The sequence below is a fragment of the Hemicordylus capensis genome, chromosome 4, assembly GCF_027244095.1.
Source record: "Hemicordylus capensis ecotype Gifberg chromosome 4, rHemCap1.1.pri, whole genome shotgun sequence".
Lineage (NCBI taxonomy): Eukaryota > Metazoa > Chordata > Lepidosauria > Squamata > Cordylidae > Hemicordylus > Hemicordylus capensis.
The window spans coordinates 170,506,405-170,526,743 of record NC_069660.1 but is presented as its reverse complement, the minus strand read 5'-3'; the positions used below and the strand labels follow the sequence as shown (position 1 = coordinate 170,526,743).

At 41.1% G+C, this 20,339-nt stretch overlaps 1 protein-coding gene across 1 annotated transcript in view; it reads right to left on the bottom strand.

Moving 5' to 3' along the window:
- The window catches only part of DIAPH1 (diaphanous related formin 1), a 112,511-nt gene that overhangs the window by 66,643 nt on the left and 25,529 nt on the right, over window positions 1-20,339 (bottom strand). Inside the window, exons 5-15 of the mRNA XM_053246679.1 lie at window positions 16,347-16,477; window positions 16,087-16,170; window positions 15,341-15,404; window positions 12,736-12,875; window positions 11,451-11,559; window positions 11,167-11,277; window positions 9,407-9,525; window positions 8,001-8,117; window positions 4,711-4,826; window positions 3,608-3,672; window positions 1,543-1,722 (exon numbers count right to left, since the gene is read on the bottom strand). Coding sequence (XP_053102654.1) covers window positions 1,543-1,722; window positions 3,608-3,672; window positions 4,711-4,826; window positions 8,001-8,117; window positions 9,407-9,525; window positions 11,167-11,277; window positions 11,451-11,559; window positions 12,736-12,875; window positions 15,341-15,404; window positions 16,087-16,170; window positions 16,347-16,477 — 1,236 coding nt within the window. The remainder of the gene's footprint in view (window positions 1-1,542; window positions 1,723-3,607; window positions 3,673-4,710; window positions 4,827-8,000; window positions 8,118-9,406; window positions 9,526-11,166; window positions 11,278-11,450; window positions 11,560-12,735; window positions 12,876-15,340; window positions 15,405-16,086; window positions 16,171-16,346; window positions 16,478-20,339) is intronic.

The following is a 20,339-nucleotide window of genomic DNA, read 5'->3' as shown; positions in this document are numbered from 1 at the left end:
AAGAAGCTCAACTGGGATGCTGACTGTTGCTCCCAGTTGCTTGTAAGTTCCTCAAATGTTTAATCAAATGTTGACCTAAGCATACATGGCCCTCTTCTTCTCATTCCATTATTCCACTTGAAAGTTTTCTCTTGTATATCACATTTCTAAATACTGTACTCCATCCATCACATGTCTAAATACTGTACTCCATCCATGCTTATTCCCTTCTAGAAATTGCACTTCTTTTCATCTTCTCACCATTCATATTATCTATCTGATTAAGGCTTCATCTACTTGTGCTGTATGCATTAATTCTGTGGCACCACACCATGGTGATCTTTGAACCACCCCTTTTAGCATCTTTGGTTCTTAATTATTAGGTTTTCTGCCCTCATTTATGATTTTCCAAACTTCTTCTTACATTTTATCAAATCAATTATTCCCTCTACAAGCGATATCATTCTTGATTTTTCTTTCTCAATTTTAAAATCTGCTGCTTTTATGAAGGTTTCATTCAAATTTTTCCATTAATTCAGCATTATTACAGTCCTCTTCTCTTTTCCTCTTGTACAATTTATTTGTACAAAGTACAATTTGTTTTTTTCACGTATACTTTCTGCAAATTACTCAAAGCACTTATATTCCATGTTTAACTTTGACCACTGGCCAAAAGCCTACATTCATTATGACCAAATTACATTTGCTACCTGAATTTGATCCTGAGTAGCTTATGCTCAATTTTACTATACTCAATTTCTTAAATCAGGGTTTAACCACTATGCAATCTATTTGTCATCTCCCTCTGTATCTCCTGCTCTTTTCTAGATCAGTTCCTGGTCTCATAAACTTTTATGTATGTCAAAGAAAGCATGTATTATTACTTGGTTGAATTGGCTACAAAACTTCACCAGGTAGTCGCTGTTGCTCATTTCTTCTAACTAGTCCAAATAACCACAACTCCTTCCCATCTTTTCCTTTATTCAATATGATATTCCAGTCTCCCATCACTTATTTATTCCTTTAGTTTTATCAATGACTTCCTCCATTTGCATTTTTCTTAATTTCATCCTCATACTGGAAATACAGACACATGAATTATTACTGTATCTAAAGTTGCAATGTTTTACACCTGGGCACTTTAAATACTGTTTAAATACTGTGTGCTCAGAGAAGGGTCGGGGAGTAGCCAGGACAGAGGAGCTAATTCCATTGGGTCCGGCAGATAATATTAGTGCCCTGGGACATGACAACTCTGTTTTTTTTCCCTTTGTAGCATTTTTTTGTTATTACAGCTGTTTTGGTATTGAAATAATTGTGAACTGCCTTTGTTGTTTTTGCAGAGATAAATGGAACAAATAAATACCACAATGACAGACATGCTATGTCTGATTCCCTTTACCTCATATATTAATACAGGGACTCTTATGCCACACCACTGAAGAGTGATCTTTTTAAAATGTGTGTGGAAGAAATACACTTTGTTGATCCTCTGCAGCCAATATAAACTTGAGTATTATTTATATATCTTTTCCTTATCCTACATTCCGACCTGACTTTTACCTCATTATTCAGCACAGAAATAGCAGTTTCCAGGCTTTTCTTCTCTGAAGTGACCTGCTGTTTCTCAGCTTCCAGTGTTTCCTTCTCTTGAAGTACATTTTGGAATTTTTCCTCAAAATCATTTTCCTTCTTCTTCATTTCAACTTGCAGTTCTTGACGTGCAGTCAATTCAGAATCCAGCTGAGTAGAAGAAATGTTATACAATAATTATTCTAAAGCCCTCCATGCTGGTTATGTCTCAAGCTGGCAGCTTGGGTTCTACAATCATCAATGGATAATATAAAGACAGAGAGGGGCAAAGCGAATACTGTCAAATATGAAACTAGTTTCTATAAACACGTTTGGTAACAATTAGTCTCTGCAGTCATGAGGGACTATAAGTTAATAGGAAAAAAGCATATGGAGGAAAGCTTTAGGTGAAACGAAAGGGGAAATTGCAGAACCTATGAAAAAATGACAGAACCAACAAATTAGCTGATGGTTTAAGTGGCATGTCAATGGATGTAAAATTATTAAAATTACTTTTAATACCAGGGTACAGAAAAAGCCTTCTCCTAATCATTTTGGAAGCTCTGCACTCTCTTTTTGCTCTTTAACTTTTCTTCTGAAAAAGTGAAAGAAAGGAAATGGCTCCAATTTAGTATTTATAACTTATCAGGCAGCAGCAATTTTGCTCACTGCACGAGAGGAAGATGAGGAAACCTGTTCAAAGAATTGTGCAGAGAGAGCAGCTGGTAATATACACACAAAGCTGCTGTAAGCCAGACCACTAGGCCATATAACTCAGTACTGTTTTGTCTTGGTATGTGGAACAGCTCTCCAGAGTCTCAAGCAGAGATCTTTCTCAGCCTGCCACCTAAGATCCTCATAGTGGAGATGCCATGGACTGAAGCTAGAACCTTCTGCATGCAAAGCTTGATGTCTGCCACTGAACTATGGCCACTCAAACCAAAGAATGCTGTATATGCACCAAAAGTAGGATGGAAGTCCATACCAGCACGTCACGCACCTCCATCCTTTTGCTGTTCACAGAAAAGCCAGCGTTTGTGTGAAGAGGGAAGTGCTTCAGTCATGATGGCAGGTGCTGAATTGCCCCAGGCTGCCGATCATGGAAGCATCTACCATCACAATTATGGTGTTTTCCTCTTCACACAAATGCTACCTTTTCTGTGAGCAGCAATAGGATGGAGATGAGTGCTATGTTGCTGCTTCTATGTGTTTTTATCCATGTACAGTTTTTCTGTTAGTATTTTATATATTTTAAATCAGATTTGTTGTCATATTTTTAGCTTAATACTTTTAACTGTCATTTTTATTATATATATTTTTTAACTTTTGTAAACTGCCTTAGGATTATTTTTAATGAAAGGCAGTATATAAATTTAACAATAAATAAATAAAATATAAAATAAATATGTTGTGCTGGGATGGGATTTCCAACCTGCTTTCAGCACTTGTATGCAGGTATGGCATTCCTTGATTGAACTTCTCAACAGGGCACATGCTGATGAGGAAAGGGGTAAGGAGAAGAGAGAAGCAGAGCTTGAAGTCTTAGGAGAAGAGATACATTTTCAGATGCCATTTCAACACCTGCAAAGAGGGTCTGGTGCGGACGTCAGTAGTCCTAATGCATTTAAATATGTGTACAATCTGTGTACAGTATACACAATTGTTGCTTTCTGCACATGTGCAGTGAATCACACACAAATGAGTATGTGTAGACACCCATATATGTAAGCATGTGAATAGCTCTAGTAAATTCCAGAGAAAGGAGGCAGAAAAAGAGAAAAACAGCAGAGGCATGAAATCAAAAGTGTAAGTAACCCAAGATTTAAATAACAAGAAAGGATTATCAGCATAACAGGGAGAGGGCAAAGCAAGAGAATCTAATAAGCAGGAGCAATAAGAGATTTAAAAACAAAAAGTAGTAAATTAATTGGATTGGATATGGAAAGGAAAGCCAGTGAAAGGAATGCAGCTAAGAAGTAAAGCAGGCAAAATACGATACCCAAAACAACAACAACAACAACAACAACAACAAAACAAAGCCTAACAGAGTTGTCACCTTCTTCTCCAATTCTAAGGCTTTGGCTTCACTTTTCACCACCTTAGTTTGATCAATCAAGTTATCTACAGGAACAAAAAAAAAACATCAAAAAAAATTAGGAGCTTCATAATGGGGAAAACTTACCATGACCAAAATTCATTTTCTAGATAAAGACCTGCCTCCCCCCATCTTCAATCTTCCTCAAATCCAGAGGCAAGCTAGGTCAATTCAGTGTGTGTGTGTGTGTGTGTGTGTGCGTGCGCGCGCGCACACACACACACACACACACAGACACTTTGCCACCCTTAAAACAGCACCATTTGCATAAGGCGTCCTGCTGGAGATGAAATTTTCATTCTACCTCATCATACCTTAGTAGGGAGAGGATTCATGCCTGCTATGGGAAGCCTCTTCATAACATAAATAACCACACTTTATTGCAACAGTGTGACTGCCTTTGGAGAGGCTGTGGGTAACTTTAACCATTTTTAATCAATAACATTAATTTAAAAATACATTTTATACTGCCAAAAATGGGCATCTCATGGCAGTTTACACAAAAGTAAGAACAATAACACCACAGTTAAAACCATACAGTTAAAATAGTTTAACACAAGAGTGACTATTTTATCTTGCACTAAAAATTAACAGATAAACATTCTGCATCAAGGTCGCCTAAAACCGACACAACAGCACTATTCAGAAATTACCACACTAAATACCCATAGTGAGAGAAAACAGGAGCACAATAGTTAGCCCTGCCGCCATGCCCCCAAACATCCTCCACATTCAGTGTTTGTCAGCGGTATAGTCAAGGACCATGCTGGTATAGGGGCAGGACTAGCTGGTGGGCTCCCATATTCCACCACCATGGGTATATGTTGCACTCAATTTTTTAAAAACGGAATTAAGCAAAGCTGAACTCTGCAGTATAGGTGTGCTATAAAAATTAAGCACCTTTGTATTCATTTGTTTGTGCTGCATGATTCATTTTGCTAGTGATGGGAAAAGGGAACAAGCTATACTGCTGTACTGGTATCTCATACCATGGTGGCTGAGGTGAAAGACCGTTTTGGACAGTTACAAAATAAATATGTATATGTTTAACAGCAGAGACTCACCTATTAGTCCCTCAATATTAAGGTCAAGGTGCTTGCACTTAAAGTCCGGATCAGCACCATTCTTGTGCAGAACTATCTGGGAAACGCACTCATCAATCAGCTTAAAATACTGAGGTCTATGGCAGGAGGAGGGAAAAACAACTGTTAATACTGATGGGAAAGTTGGACTTACCATGAAGTTCCTTTCTGTTCATGTTTGGAGAATTTGTACAAGCAACAACAGGTGGACTTGTGTTTGGTCAGAAGGCAGGGTAAAAGCAAAGACTGTGCTATTGCTGCCATAACTATTGGGTTTTGCTGGATCTCAGATCGACAAAGGCAGAACTTGAGTGCCTGCCTTACTTTAGTTGTGGTTTGTTTTGTTTGTGAAATAGTGTTGTGGAGAGAAATGGGACAGTGGTAGTTGTGTATGTGTAATATTTCTTGGTGATTGCTGTGATGAGCTCCATATCTGGCCTTGAGAGTAACCTGTGCTGCGCTCGCTGTTCTGCAATCTGCATTGCAAGTTGTACTCAGCCAAAATGTGTCTGAAGTTGCTCTAGTTGAGCGTATAGCTATGCTTGCTGCTAAGGGTGCCATTGTGGCAGCTGTTGCAATTCTAGGAACATAAAGAGTCATAATTGTGTGTGAGAGAGCAATTTGTGCCAATGATGTTACTGCAGCACAGACACTGTGGCTGGCAATGGATTCTGGGTCAGTGATTCTATTTTTGGCCATTTTGGAAGTGTGTTTAAAACGTGCGTTCTTTGTTGTGGGGGGAGAGATTCCTTTTTACTGTGTGCTTCTGCCGTGTTTTTCAAGGCAGGGTTGCAAAACCTGTGTGCAGTGCACTCTGTGAGTGTGTCTTGTTTTGGCCATAGGGAACAATGGGGAAACTCAGAACACCCTATTGTTCCCCATGGCTAGCTCCTAGGGACATCAAGTTAAGTGGTAGGGCATTATGGGTGCTACCTACTACCCAATCCACAAAAGAAATGGGCAAGCGGGCAATTTTAAACAATTTTTTAACCTTTCCCCCTATGGGGAAATCCTAGAATCCTATGGGGGGGGGGGTTGGCAGGGGGAGGTTTAAAATTTGTTTAAAATTGTCCACTTGCCCATTTCTTTTGTGGGTTGGGTGGTAGGTAGCACCCATCATGCCCACCACTTAGGAGAGCCCTAGGAGGTCCCTAGGAGCTACCCATGGGGAACAATGGGGTGTTTTGAGTTTCCATATGACTCAAAAACGTGAAACGTTTCGAATTTCTTTCATTGAAACAGCCAGTTCGACTGCTGTTCCGATGAAATGTTTTGGATGTTTTGCATTTGTGTTGGATGTTTTGCATTTGGACAATTTGCATTGTCCCCTGCTAACTGGGCAAAGAGGCACCTTTTACCGTGGTGATTCTCTTTATTTAGCAGGGGGAGAGTAACTGGCCCTATCCACCCCCAGCACAGTACTTCCAGTGACTGTTGCTGGTTTCTATCTTATGATTCTTTTTAGAATGTGAGCCCTTTGGGGACAGGGTTCCATCTTATTTGTTTGTTATTTCTCTGTGTAAACCGCCTTGAGCCATTTTTTGGAAGGGCGGTATAGAAATCGAATTATTATTAGTAGTAGTAGTATTTTGTTTCGAGCTCAAAACAGAACACAAAATCAATTTCATGCACATCCCTACCAAAAATATCTGAACAACAGGGAATGGATTACAAACAGAAGAGATTTCCACAGAAGGGCCCTATATTATTCTGTCCAACAGAAGAGACCTCTGCAAATGCAGAGTCAATACCCAGCCTTCCAGCATGCCAATATGCCTGCTTTCCTACAAGCTGATCAGAAAAGCGCTTCAAAAGTCCAACTTTCTGTTCTCATTTAGCCTGTAGGAAACCAGGCAGCAGTGGGATGTCCAAGAGCAGTGAATACATTCCTGAGTGGGCCCAAGGCAAAGAGTAAGGAGTCACAGTGTTCACTGTAGACCCTCCTCCTGAAAGAGGCAAAAGAATCTATCCTGTAATGCTTCACAAAAGTAGAGGGTGTGGCCACACAGCAATATCTTCCACAGCTTATAGGAAACAGATTTTCCACCCTCTGACATCTTGCTGATGTAGATCCAAAGGGTCCTTTTGAAATCCAGCTTATGCCATTCTCTCTTTTCAGGATAAGAAGGAGAGAAGCAAAAATTTGATAGGACTATCTACTAGCTTAACAGAATACTGGATTAACCCTGGGCATGAAACAGTGTTCAATATGCAGGACTTTTGTGTGTAGGATCCTTATGAAAACACACAGCAAACCTTCCTGAGGGAAAGCATTCTAATCTCCCCATCTCACTTAGTCAAGGCAAAACTACACAGGGAAGAGGCATTGTTGGAATTCAGCTTTGCAGGGATAGATGTGTATCATTGGGGGTTAGCCCCTACTCCTCACCATCTGCAAAGACATATGTGTGTCTCTTGCCAAGCATAATACAGTCTCCCAACCATCCATCAGAGTCAAGAGAACAGCCTGAGGGAAGAATTGGGCCATTCTGTATTTCCACTTCTCAAGCTCTGTGGGATAGGAAAGTGCAAGGGCGGGGGGGTGCCTTCTAAAGAGGCCTCTGATAGAGATCTGATCCCTTCCTCACTTAAGTGCGGGGGGGGGAGTAGGAAGTGGGCAAACAGGTGAGCAACTGAGCCCCAAGATTTATTTTCTTTCTCAGGCCTGACTAATAGTATTGGGATTAGGAGAGAGAAAGCCAGAAAAGTAAAATTCTTTGGGTCCTCAACTAGTGAGCAGCAAGGAAATGCTGCATTCTGCCAAAAGGCAGAATCAAAGACTGGGAGAATCTCCTTTCCTGATGGAATGCCCGATCTTTGCTTTGGCCTTACCTGCTGATCAAAGAAGAGTAAACCGTTTGCTGTCTGCTCTCCACCTATCCCAGTTCCTGAAGATACATGAGAGAAGCTCCTATCTATACTCCAGTAACACTTTGCTGTAGGTACTCCTGTGTAAGCAGGTGCCCCCTGCTTACACTCCCTCTTTTTGCTTTCTTCAAGTCAATGTTACTCTTGCCCAGGTCAGCTTTTCTCATGGTGTGGTAGTAAAATGTTCTTATGTGCAAAGCATGGTGCTTTCTGGGCAGCATACCAGGACCAGTGAGGGAACTGTATATAACAGATGTACTTCATGTACTTACCTCACTGCTATATGTTGAGGTGGTCTGCACATTCAGAATCTTGCCCCTGCCCCAGTCTATCTAAAAGTGGTGTCTGTGCTATCCCCATACCACCAGCATCTCTTCCACCACTGACCCAGTATTGCTTCTTACCTAGCCTCGTAGTCATTGCGGATTAGCAGAAGGTGCTGAAGAACAGAGAGGAAATGCTGCTCTGCCTTAGAGTCCTTTACTGTATTGAGGAGAACCTGGAAGACTTCATTAAAGTCAGTGAAAGCAATGGTTAAGGATGCAAAAGCCACTTGAGAGACCCACAGGTGCACAGGCTGAATTTGCCTAAGAGGATGTTTCAGCATATCCACTTCCATTATTCCCCACAAGCCAGCCATTAATGATGGCCAAAAAACAAAAACCCTGTGGAATCCTCTTCCACAATTGGTAGAAAACCATCCTCAGGCTGTCAGCCTTATGACAGCATATGCCTCACTCCTTGGGATGCTCAAACAGAAAACTCACACAATATGCCACATTTTATACTTCTGGGAACTTAGAACTTAAGTTCCCAGATAGTTCTCACTACTTTTCCTTAAGGAAGGCTTCCCTACCCCAAACCCCATGTGTAATATAGAAGAGTTGTCATTGTGGATTTGACCATAAAGCAGAGAGGAGTTTTCTCTGCTCTATGTTTTCAAAGCTGCATATATTGGAGAGCCAGCATGTAGTGGTTAGAGTGCTGGACTAGGACCGGAGAGACCCGAGTTCAAATCCCCATTCAGCCATGAGACTTGCTGGGTGGCTCTGGGCCAGTCACTTCTCTCTCAGCCTAACCTACTTCACAGGGTTGTTGTGAGGAGAAACTTAAGTATGTAGTACACTGCTCTGGGCTCCTTGGAGGAAGAGCGTGATATAAAATGTAATAAAAATAATATTCCAGATGCCCTCTGGTGGCAAACCCCACAAAAGATGTCCACCATATCACTCAGAAAAGAAAAGAAAAGAAAAAGACCCTGTTCCCTCATCATTCTGCAGACTTTTGTTCAGATCCACCTACTAGACCTCTGATCTCCTCCTCCACTTTTCCTTTGCCGCCACACCTCTCTCTGCTTCCCCAGAGAGGCCACTAGCTCTTCAGTTCCAGCTCCTGAATGTACACAAACTTTGTGGGGTTTTATTCAAATGTACGCATGTGCAAGGTAAGCAAAGGAGCACACTCTTCAACTCTCATTTGTCTTGAGTCAAGGTGCTACAAGCAATATCTATCTTGCCATAAGCTTCTGGTTTCACCCCCAGCTGCTTAGACTAAGATGTGATCCCAAATGGCATGTGCTGCCAAGGATGCAAATTGTGAACACCACTCCATGTGGTCAGCCATTTGTGAGAGTTTATGTGGTCTGGGTCACTCTATCCAAGTAACCACCCTCATCAGGTGACATATGTAATCAGGCTAGAGAATAATTATTTATATAGTGTCATCACTTTGTAAGGCACTTTGTCCCTGTCCCAAAAGGTTCAATCTAAATCAGTCATGTCTCCCCACAGCTCACTGAGCAAAAGGATATTCCATTTCTATGCGAATGTCCTCCAAGCGGCCTCTGAGATCCGCAGAATCTTCTTCGCCATATTCTTCAAATGCCAACAGCTGCACTTTCAGCTCCTCATTGTCTTGAGCATGCAGCTCCTAGGGAGGACACAAGCACAAGGAGTCTTCACCAGCCATCACCACCCTCACTTCCTTAGGTGCCTGTTCTGGACTCTAGAGGTTCCCAGCCTTGGTGATGAGTGTTGTGCTTTGTTGTTTTACTGTGCATGTGTTTTTAACAGAGTTGCACTATTTTTAATATTGAAATTTAATATTTGTATTGCTTTAAAGATACTTAAACCACCTTGGGACTTTGGGGATAAAATGAAAGGTAGTACAGGCAAAGCTCATCATTCATGGATCCGGAATCCATGGTTCCACAAATCTGCGATTAAGTAACTGGCACCCCACTTTGGCAAATGTGGGGGAAATATGTTACACATATGAGCATATCCATGGTTTCAGGGTGGCTGGAATGGCCTCGGAGATCATTTCCCGCCACCAGTTTAAGGCTCATTAGTTTGTGTGTTTTTTTAAACTGCTTCCCCTCATGAAAAATCATGAAAGTGTGGCAATTTTGGATAGTTGGGGGCACTGTGGGACAGTTTCAGACCCACAAAGCATGGTAGGGCACTATATTATTTTTGCCCTTTTCACTTGGGGTTTTTTTTGGCACTATTTTGAAGCCTCCAGGAACCTAAATCTCCCAATCCCATTGACCTAATGCCCCGTTATCCATAGTTCCATTATCCATGGTTGTAGCGGAGAACGGAACCACCAAAGATAATGAAGCTCACCGGTATACAAATCTGATAGATAGATAGATAGAGTGAGCTGCAATTCCTTTTGGAAGGGAGTTGAAGTCCAAACAATACCTGGGGACCCAAGCTGGGAACCCCTCGAGTCCTTCATCAGGAACTCTACAGTTGGATAAGTACTGCTGTTCTGTCACAACACTCACTCATATACTCCAGGGCAATTATTTCCTGGAATGATCTGAAAACAGGCACAAACCCATTATCGCAACAATGTTCCAAAATAGCAGAATCCTAATACTCACTAAAGCAGGGGTTGCTCAACTTGCCTTCCAGCTGTTTTTTGGATTACAATTCCCATAATCCCCAGCCACAGTGGCCAATAGCCAGGGATTATGGGAATTGAAGGCCAACATCTGCAGGAGGGCCAAAGTTCAGCAGCCCTGCATCCATTGCAGTGATTTTTGCACTCAGGATAGTAGAATGTGGGCCTCCCCTAAAAAGATAAATTGCTTACCTGTGTTCTTCGCCATCTATGCAAACAGTTTGCTTCAGCAATTGTAGAACCTCTTATGTCTACCCTATACTCCCATCTTTAATGAGTGGTGACATCTAAAAGAGTGGAAATGGACCCTGAGAGTATCACCACATCCTCTATATCCCCTTTTGAAATGGATCCAACAGTCTATACCTCTGAAGTAGTGGTGAAGGTCGGTGAGAGTATGGGGAAAACATAAAAAGCATTCCAGCTGCTAAGGAAGCCTCAAGTGTGGGGCTGCATAGAAACTAAGAAGAACAAAATGCTGTTCAATGTTCTTGTAGAACTTAGGAACCTGGGAAGATTGCTGACTTAACCTAAGCCTGCAGTATAGACCTGGCACACCCCATGTTGCTTTCACACTGTAAACAGAGCACCAAAGTGACAGATTTCACCTTTCATAAATGGAGCAGAAACTCAACATCAGGAAAGACAGCTGCTTCTCACCTTAAGGATCTGCTGCAATCCAGAACGCATCAGCTCACTGCGGATGTGAACTCTGAAGTCGAGCTCATCTGAAGGAATGATCAGGGCATTGATCAACTGTAGACAGGCTACCTAAGGAAATGTTGAAGACAGATTCCATGTCAGAACATGCCAGGCCTTCTCCCACATTCAGTATGAACAGGGGGCGAGGGGTGGATGTATAAAGGTCTGCCAGCCAAGGCAGCCCTGAGAAATTTGCTTTCATAGCAAAACAGCACACATAAAGGCCATGATGCTGGCATTACCTTTAATGCCAATGAGGTGCCACTCTTCATACCATCCAAGATGGGTTTAAATCGTTCCACTTCATCCATTTCTGCTCGTTGTGTCATTGCCCCAAGAACCTGCTCATGCCTACATGAAAATAAGGAAAGAAAATAAATAATTCTCACACTCTATCAAAACATTATGGGATCCACAAAGGCCGAATGAGCAACTTCATGTTTATAGGCCACATAAAGTTCTTTTATGCATTCTGAGTCCCTCAGCAGGATTCTTGTCCCTGTCACTTTTAAGAAATGTTCTCAGCCTTCAGGCTTCCAGGGGGGAAAAGAAAAAGTTTGAGCACTGAACAAAAAGACCCTGGGAAGAAATAAGATGTTTTACTCCTATGCATTATGCTGCATATGTGATTTTTTAAAAAAATTATCTCAAGATTTTATAAGAGCCATCATTCCCTCTCTATTTCCCCCTCTATTTATGTGAAATAATGCTAGAATAAGACAAGTGCAACAAGCCCAACTATTGCAGATGGACACTCACCATGTTTAAGATCTGTTATATCATTTTTTATTATTCCTTGTGGGCCTCTCTTTAAGGCAGAGAATACATCTTATAAACACTCGTTTAAATAAAATAAGATCTGTCCTGCCTCATATAAAAAGAACATTAGGTTTATGAGCATATAAACATATTTTTAAAGAGATTAATTTGAGACTTACGAAAGCATCAGGAGTCTCTAAATGTGACTCCCACTGTTTTTACTCTCTTTGGTTCCCGTGGATGGATGGATGGATGGATGCAGGGGCGTAGCTAGGAGAGAGGGGGCCCGTGTTCATCCCTCTCTCTGGCGGCCCCCCAGAGTGAGGGAGATAATGAAGAAAATAGGGAGGGGTGGAGCTGGAGGGCCCTCAGGAGCTGGGGGCCCGTGTTCTTTGAACCCTTTCATTCAATTATAGCTAAGCCCCTGGATGGATGAATTTGTTTTCTTGCTAGTTATGTTTACATTTTCTATTTCTCAATACATTTTTCTATTTCTGTATCAGGAATGTTTTGAATTGAACAGTTAGTGCAGAAAATCTGCATGGAGAAATTCTCAAGGATGTACTCGGAAAGTGCCATTTATTAAAGTTTCTAAACATGGATAAGAACAAAAATAGTGTGCCAATTACAAGCACATTACAATATACCATTTAAATGTAGAGCTCCAGCTTTTCATACAATTTGAAAAGGGGCCTGAGTATTGAACTTCTCATTTCTCGGACACACTACACACCTGAGTCGAAAGGTAAGCCACCCATAGTCACTTACATGTCCACAGGCTGAGGCAGGATGCAAAGGGCAGAAAGTAGCTTGATAGCATCAGTCATCATGGAAGGGGCTTTGGGGTCAACAGCTCTCGCCAAAAGCAGAATCCCCTCCTCAGTTTCGAGCATTTTCTTAATTCCAAACTAAGAAGAGAACACACAAAAGTTATCCAACTATATGGCTTATGCTGTGCAGACATAAAGGCAGCCCCCCCCCCCACGGGTCAATGCCTCAGACAAGATAAGGCAACTGTAAGAGACCAGTTCAAGGAAATGAGTGAAAGAACATAAAAATGGAGGAAGCCAAGGCTGAAAAGAACAGAAGTGTTGAAAGGTGATCTGGAAGAAGGACCTATACATTTGCGAGTGAAGTAGGAAAGCATCTAAACAGAGTATAGCAATTATTTGGAGCAGTGTCAACCAATGAGACAGATATGATTCTCTCAGGAGGTAGCCATGGATAAAGTGACATTTCTCCATTCATTTTCTTGTTGTTCTACCTCTTTTTCTTTTCCCACGCTCTTCTCTCTTTTCTTTTCCTCTCCTCTCTTTCCTACTATATTTTTCTACTCTTATAATTTTAGTATTTGATCCCTTTCTTTATTTATTCTTGTAGTCCTGACATACTTTCAAAAGTTCCTAACCAGTGGTGGATTAACAGAGAGGCAGAATAGGCATTTGCCTATGGTGACAAAATTTGAGGAGCAGCAAATTTTGCCGCCCCTCTCTGTGGGCAGTGGTGGCTGCAGCAAGGGTGGAGTGGGTGGGGAGAAATCCCACGATTTCTTTAAGATCTTAATACTGGCACTCCACAAGGTTCTGCTTTGCATCTTTCTCTCTCCCCGCTCTGTCGTCATTCTACTTCTGTTATTTATGCTTTCAGTTTAAGGGTTAAGCTGGGACTAGACGTTTTGAGCATATCACGTCAGTGCTTTGTCAGCTGCACTGGCTCCCAGTCCATTTCTTGGCCCAATTCAAGGTGCTGGTTTTAACCTTTAAAATCCTAAATGGCTTGGGACTGGGTTACCTAAGGGAGCACTTTGCTCCATATGTCACATCCCAGTCCATAAGATCTTCTTCAGAGGTCCTTCTCCAGGTGCCCCTGCCAAATGAGGTGAGGCAAGTAGCTACTAGGGAGATGGCATTTTTGGTGGTTGCACTCCATTTATGGAATAGCCTCCCCATTGAGGTTTGTCTGGCTTCATCGCTTTGTTCTTTTAGATGCCAGATAAAGACCTTTTTGTTCACTCAGGCCTTTTAAATTTAATTTTTTTAAAAATGTGATCTGATTGTAACTGATTTTTTAAAAACGTGTTTTTAAAATTTGTTTTTGTATTATATTTTGTATTTTCTCCCCTCCCCCTCATTTTTGGTCTGTTATGATTTAATGTGTGTTTTTATCTAATGTTTTAATGTTGTGTTGTAAGCAGCCCAGAGAACAATCTGTTATGGGGCGGCTAACAAAGATGATGATGACTATGACGACGATGATTACGCTATCATTCCTATGATGATGCCTGGCAACTGTATTATCCTGTTTCTGAGCTCTCTCTTTTCACTCTATATATTTCTTCTTTGACTTTCCACCATCTCTCAGTGGTGGAGAGCTCATCTTTTCAATTCTTTCAACTAATTTTTTTTCTAAAACAGTAATTTTTTTTGTCTCTAGGTTCTACTCCTTTTTTGTCTCTTTCCTTGGATGGTAACGCCTCCTCATCTTCACCCTCATCTTCAGAAACCAAAGTTACTTTGATTCATCTCTCACTTGTCTCCTCAAATCCAACCCTCATCTAAGTCCAACTGTGTTCATTCATTCAATATATCTAAACTTTGAACAAAAGTCATGGCAGCATCAAGAGTAAGAAAAGCATGCTTTTGTGTTCCTTCTAGATTAGGTTATTTTAATGCTATTTATTTCTGGCCTTTCTGCATCTGCTCTAAAACTATGTTCTTGTAATCTTCACTTCTGCAATTTTATTTACATTGCAGGTTTTTCAAATTATTCTTCTCCTCCCTATTGTCTTTCCCCTTCTGTTTGCATCCAGTATAAACGTCTCATTCTCAAAGACCTCCACTCCCTTGTCACTCATATCTTCCAATGGCTTTCTATTTACCCTCCCATTTTCTCTTTTCTGTTTATACCAATTTGATTCCAACCTCAGGATCCAATCCAACGCAATCTTTATTACGGTCGTAGACCAGAGTACCCAACCTCAGAATATTTACCTCTTCAGCCTCTCTTCAGCAAAATATTTCCTCACCACTTACAATCACTGGAATGTGCTTCCACAAGATATTTATCTGGCTCCCTCAATTATCTCAGTTCACGCACATGCACACGCACACACACACACAGACCTATCCCATGACCTGCCTAAGCCTCCATTTTCTATTTCATTCCCTTTTGTTTCTGTTATAAATCTGAGGGAGCGATTAACTTTTCATTGTTACACAGTGCTGAGTTACATTAAGTGCTGGAACATCATCAACACTCCCCCTAATAACAACAACAAGAACAACAACTGGCTTTCTGAAGGGAGCCTGCTGACTAAGACTAATGGAAGTTCACAAATATCTGTACAGGGAGAAATTCTGTAAAGAGTACTCACCTTATTGTTCATGAAAGCCTTCAAGCATCTAATAACCTCATGTTTGATCCGAGGGTCAAATTGGCTGGCGGGGAGGGAGAAAAAGTAATCAGATGGTTAATAGTCCTCCTGTACCTTTTCCCCTCTAACCCCACCTCATATTCAAAGAGTAAGACAACATCAGGAGCTGCAATAAGATGCTCCCAACCTCCATTAGAACTTAGCCTTCTCTATCCACATATTTTTGCCCATCGCAGCTCCAACATGTCCTCCCAACCCTGTATGAAAAGCACACTATTAAAATCTATATGCAACCACCATATGTTATCTTATTACAAAGATTTCTATCCCACCTTTCGATCTACGAAATTCACTGGCTCACAGCATATTGCAATGTAATATACAGCTCACAGTGATGCTGCTAAGAGAGACACTGTGATGAACACTGCTGAATGCTGTCCTTAGGGCCTGCGGCAACCCCAGGAAAGATCCCTGCCCCCCCGCCGCCCCCAGGAGTAGCATCAGATCACTCTGGACTGAGCCTCGCCTCACACAGGCCAAGCCCCATTTATCTTAAACATCTTCACAAAGCAAAATCATAGGCTGCCTATCAGTGACACATCCTCCAAGAATAACCACAGCAAATTTACAACCTACAGCTATGTACAGAACAAGGAGGACACACACACAAATAAATTATAATAAATTATTATCTAATATATGCATCAATTTAAAATGAATCCATTTTAGTTCCAACAGCCCCTTACCTGGACTCATCCTTTTCATCATGGAGACCTTTCAGTATGTCCAGCAGGTAGTTGAGGCCTTCAGCACCAAAATTTTGCACCCAGCTGAAAAAATTTCACAATGAAAACATATTAGAAGAAAAAGAACCTAAATATTAAACATAGTCACCCATTCTCTATCTTCACTGGCAACACTCCCACTTGCCTCCCTTGCCAGCCCCACATAGGCATGCCAGCAAACCATGTGTGTATACCAGCAAAAGGTCCAGCCAGACTTTTACCTGACAGGATTATTGTTGAGTGACACACGCAGGGACTCCAAACAATTAAGCAGCTGAGCCTCTCTGAGACCAGATTTCAGTTCCTGAATGTACATAATAGCAGACTTGGAACTCTCCTTCTGACTCATGCCCTGCAAGTAAGAGAATGAAGGTATTCAGGCCATAGCAGAAAAAGCAACTAGGAGCAAAATCTATACTATTGAGATAGGCTGGTTTGCTTAACTGAGTAGAAGCTACAGTTTCCAAATAAAATGTATGAAGTCTTGAATCAAAGATTCTCTCAAAATAAATGTTACTCTTTTTGATATATGAGCATCAATAGTGAGCTGAGATAGCAATATTCCAGTATACAAATGCAATGTCTTTGGGTATTCTGTAGATTTGTAATGGGGATAGGTATAATGATTTTCAAATGAACTTCTCTAGGAGCTCTTACCAGCTATCCCTGTCTGGTGGGTATTGGCTATCAAGGGTCTTTATTCTCCCTTAGCATCAACTGCCAAACCAGTAAGTATAATCCAGAGACACAAAAGAAGCAGAGTAATTTAAAAATACATATACACTTGTGAATAGTTACTGAATACTGAATGAATAGGTGGTGTTTTATTAATCAATACACTGTATCATAACAAAATGCATACCTATTTGTTTTGTTAAACAAAACATGGCTCATACATGCCCATGCATACATTAATGTGGAGTCAGGACTGAATCTGATTTCATGCAACTTCCCCTAATCTTAGGGTTTCTTAGGAAGAAATCTACTTCCAATTCTGGCTTACAAGCAGCCAGGATCTCTTGTTACATCAGAAGCGGGCAATCTAGCCAGAGTTTCTAAATAAACTGGAATCTGAAGCCAAGATGCAATGAGTGATACTTGCTTGTTCTAAACCAAGACTAGAAATAAAATCCTTCCTCCCCTTGTGTTGAAGGGGAGGAAGTGTGCATTTAAGACTCGGGGCATGTTAAGCAAAACCAGGATTCACTTCTGTCTCCATCTTACATCTGAACAGGGCCAGTGTCAGTACCTAGACAGGGCTGCTTAACTTCAGTCCTCCTGCAGATGTTGGCCTACAACTCCCATAATCCCTGGCTGTTGGACTGTGGCTGCGGATTATTATTTATTTTTCCATTTTATATCCCGCTCTTCCTCCAAGGAGCCCAGAGCGGTGTACTACATACTCAAGTTTCTCCTCACAACAAGCTTGTGAAGTAGATTAGGCTGGGAGAGAAGTGACTGGCCCAGAGTCACCCAGCAAGTCTCATGGCTGAATGGGGATTTGAACTCTTGTCTCCCTGGTCTTAGTCCAGCACGCTAACCATTACAGCACGCTGGCTCTCTACAGATACAGCATCCGGTATTCCCAGGTGGTCTCTCATCCAAGTACTAACAAGGCCTGACTCTGCTTAGCTTCGAGATCAGATGAGATCGGGCACGTTCAGGGTAGTGTGGCCAGATTATGTGAGTTGTAGTCTAAAAAGAGCTGACGGGGGAAGCGGAGCTAAGTTGAGAGTCCTAGACAATGAAAACAACTTTACAGTCACCTTTCTCCCTTTCTCTACCTTGGAATGTTTGCTCCCTTTTTGGAAGGAAAGCGCCTTTCAAATTAGTTTCCCCTCTGGCTTACTGAAATGCAAACTACCAAGAGGGGTTATATTTATATAGTAGCCAGGATGTTTCATAGAAACAAGTTTACGGATATTTTAAAAGAATTTCATAACAAGTTTGTATTTAAATGATGTTAGTTACACATTATTAATGCTAACATGTACTGCATTGCTTCAGGATTTCAGTGGGTGGCAACCAGAGATGTCTACCTCTAGCAATAATGTGCATGTGCAAAGACACTATGCAGAGAAATTAACCCCTTTTTCAGAGTAGTTCATTTGCTAGCAGAAGATGTTGTGCAACATGCTGCATTAACTCTTCCACCAGTAGTAGTAGTTCTTCCACTAGTGATTGCAGAGCACTGTTATTGCTAAAACTCCTTCTACAAGCATCACTGTGGATGCTACTCTATATTTTTACTGTGTTATGAACACATGAATAAGATAATATTCAAAGCTAATCAAGTTGGATTAGCATCCCATTGAATTTTTCCAGTTTAGAATAATTTTGAAATTTTATATTACATCGATAGCATCTTAAAGCATCTACTTCAAGTCAGAGCAGAACAATGAACAGTTATGATGATTTCTGGATAGAGCAACATGGACTCTTATCAAGACACAGTTTAACAGAATGGAAGTGGAACCTGCATTGTATTCATTAATAGGAATGCTAATCCTTTTAAGGACTTTGAAATCATGTGTGTGAATGATGTATCACTTTAAGAGGTAGTCTTTAAACCAATATTTTGAATTGCATCATTCACTTTTTCATTAATGTACATGATATCCTGACTAGATGAAGCCCTTCTGAAATCTAGTAGTCCTTTAGAGTAACCAGAGTAGTACTACTGAGAGTAATTTAGCCAGAATGTCAGTCACTTTGATGAGGAGTATATCAGGATAATTTTATGATGAAGCAACTCTATCAATGTATGGTACTGCACAGCAAATAAGCATTTTAAAAAGGGGCTACTAATGCACTCTAATTTTGATGGGAAGTTTTAGGCCTTTGGTCACCACTGATCAGGTGTGCACCCTGAAACTGTGGTCAATCTGACCCATAAAGGGCATCTGTCACCACCCAGATGGTAAACACACTAGCTACTGTCAGAACTGGTCCACAACATCCATGGAGAGAACGTCTAGGTGGCCAAAGGCAAGCTGTGTACACATAGCTGAACCAAGAGGAAGATGTTTTTATGGATGCAATGATGGTGTGTTGCGTTCCACATGAACTTTGCTCAAGCATTAGAGATATTCTTCTAGACAAGAGATTACCTTCCTTGGCCATGAGCACTGGAGACTATCAGAGGAAGAAACTGTTGTGAAATTCCGCCAGCCAACCAGTTATTTAGCAAGAGACAAAGACGACCAGAAAATCAAAAGTTCATCTGGGACAATAACCTTTGTGTTTCCTGGCACAAAGGAAGCGACTTCCCTCTCCTCAAAGCCAACTCCTTACACTGGTATTAACCAAGCATTAGAGAGCACCAGCCCAGCTACCCCTGCTAACCGGGCAAAGGGACACCTTTTAAATAAGTTGCTTTTTTATGTTTTGTAGAGGAAAGCACCTGTCCCTATTCAGCTGGGCATAGTGTCTCTCCACTGGCTTGCAAGGTCTCTCCTCTCTGAATGTGTGTGCTTTGAGAACTTTTTTTCTGGAAAGCAGTATACACATTTCAATAATACTAATAACCGCTTCACAGTGGGGGTGGGGACCACCACTTAAACATGGATATTTTTATTATGAACAACAAATGACATGGGAGATGCTGTACAAAGTATGGCTTAAAAGACAAAAGGTGGCTTAACTTGGGGGGAAATTACAAGCAACAGGTTCAACTTTGTCCAGCCCTTATCTAGCTAACTCATGGTAATGGCTGAATGGCTGCTGTGCCTGTTTCAATTTGATTTGGAACAGTGTGCCTTTAAAACACCATGCTGTTTGTTTCTTTATTTAAAAATTTTAAAAAATAATTTATATTCCACCTTTCAATTTTTTCTTAAGTACAAAAGGCAGCTTACAAAGATGTTCCACATTAAACAATCACAAAGTCATGCTTGATATATTGTATATCATATCAATATAAAAATGACTTAAACCAGCCTAAAAATAAGCAGGAGGAGTACTAGAGCAGGCTTGGAAGACAATACCAAAATCCATGAACAGAAGAACTTTGTCTGCCAATTCCTGCAGATCAAGTTGATGTGAGGTACACAGCTGCAGAGGTCAGTTAAAATTAGGCAACCAAGAAAGTGGATTGCCCTTATTTACTGTCTTTGATCCCAGTTCCTTTACACATGCACAGAATACGAGATTTCAAATTCTTGCTTTGTTTCCAAAGCAGCAATACCTGTTGAATGATTGCCTGCCACACAGGT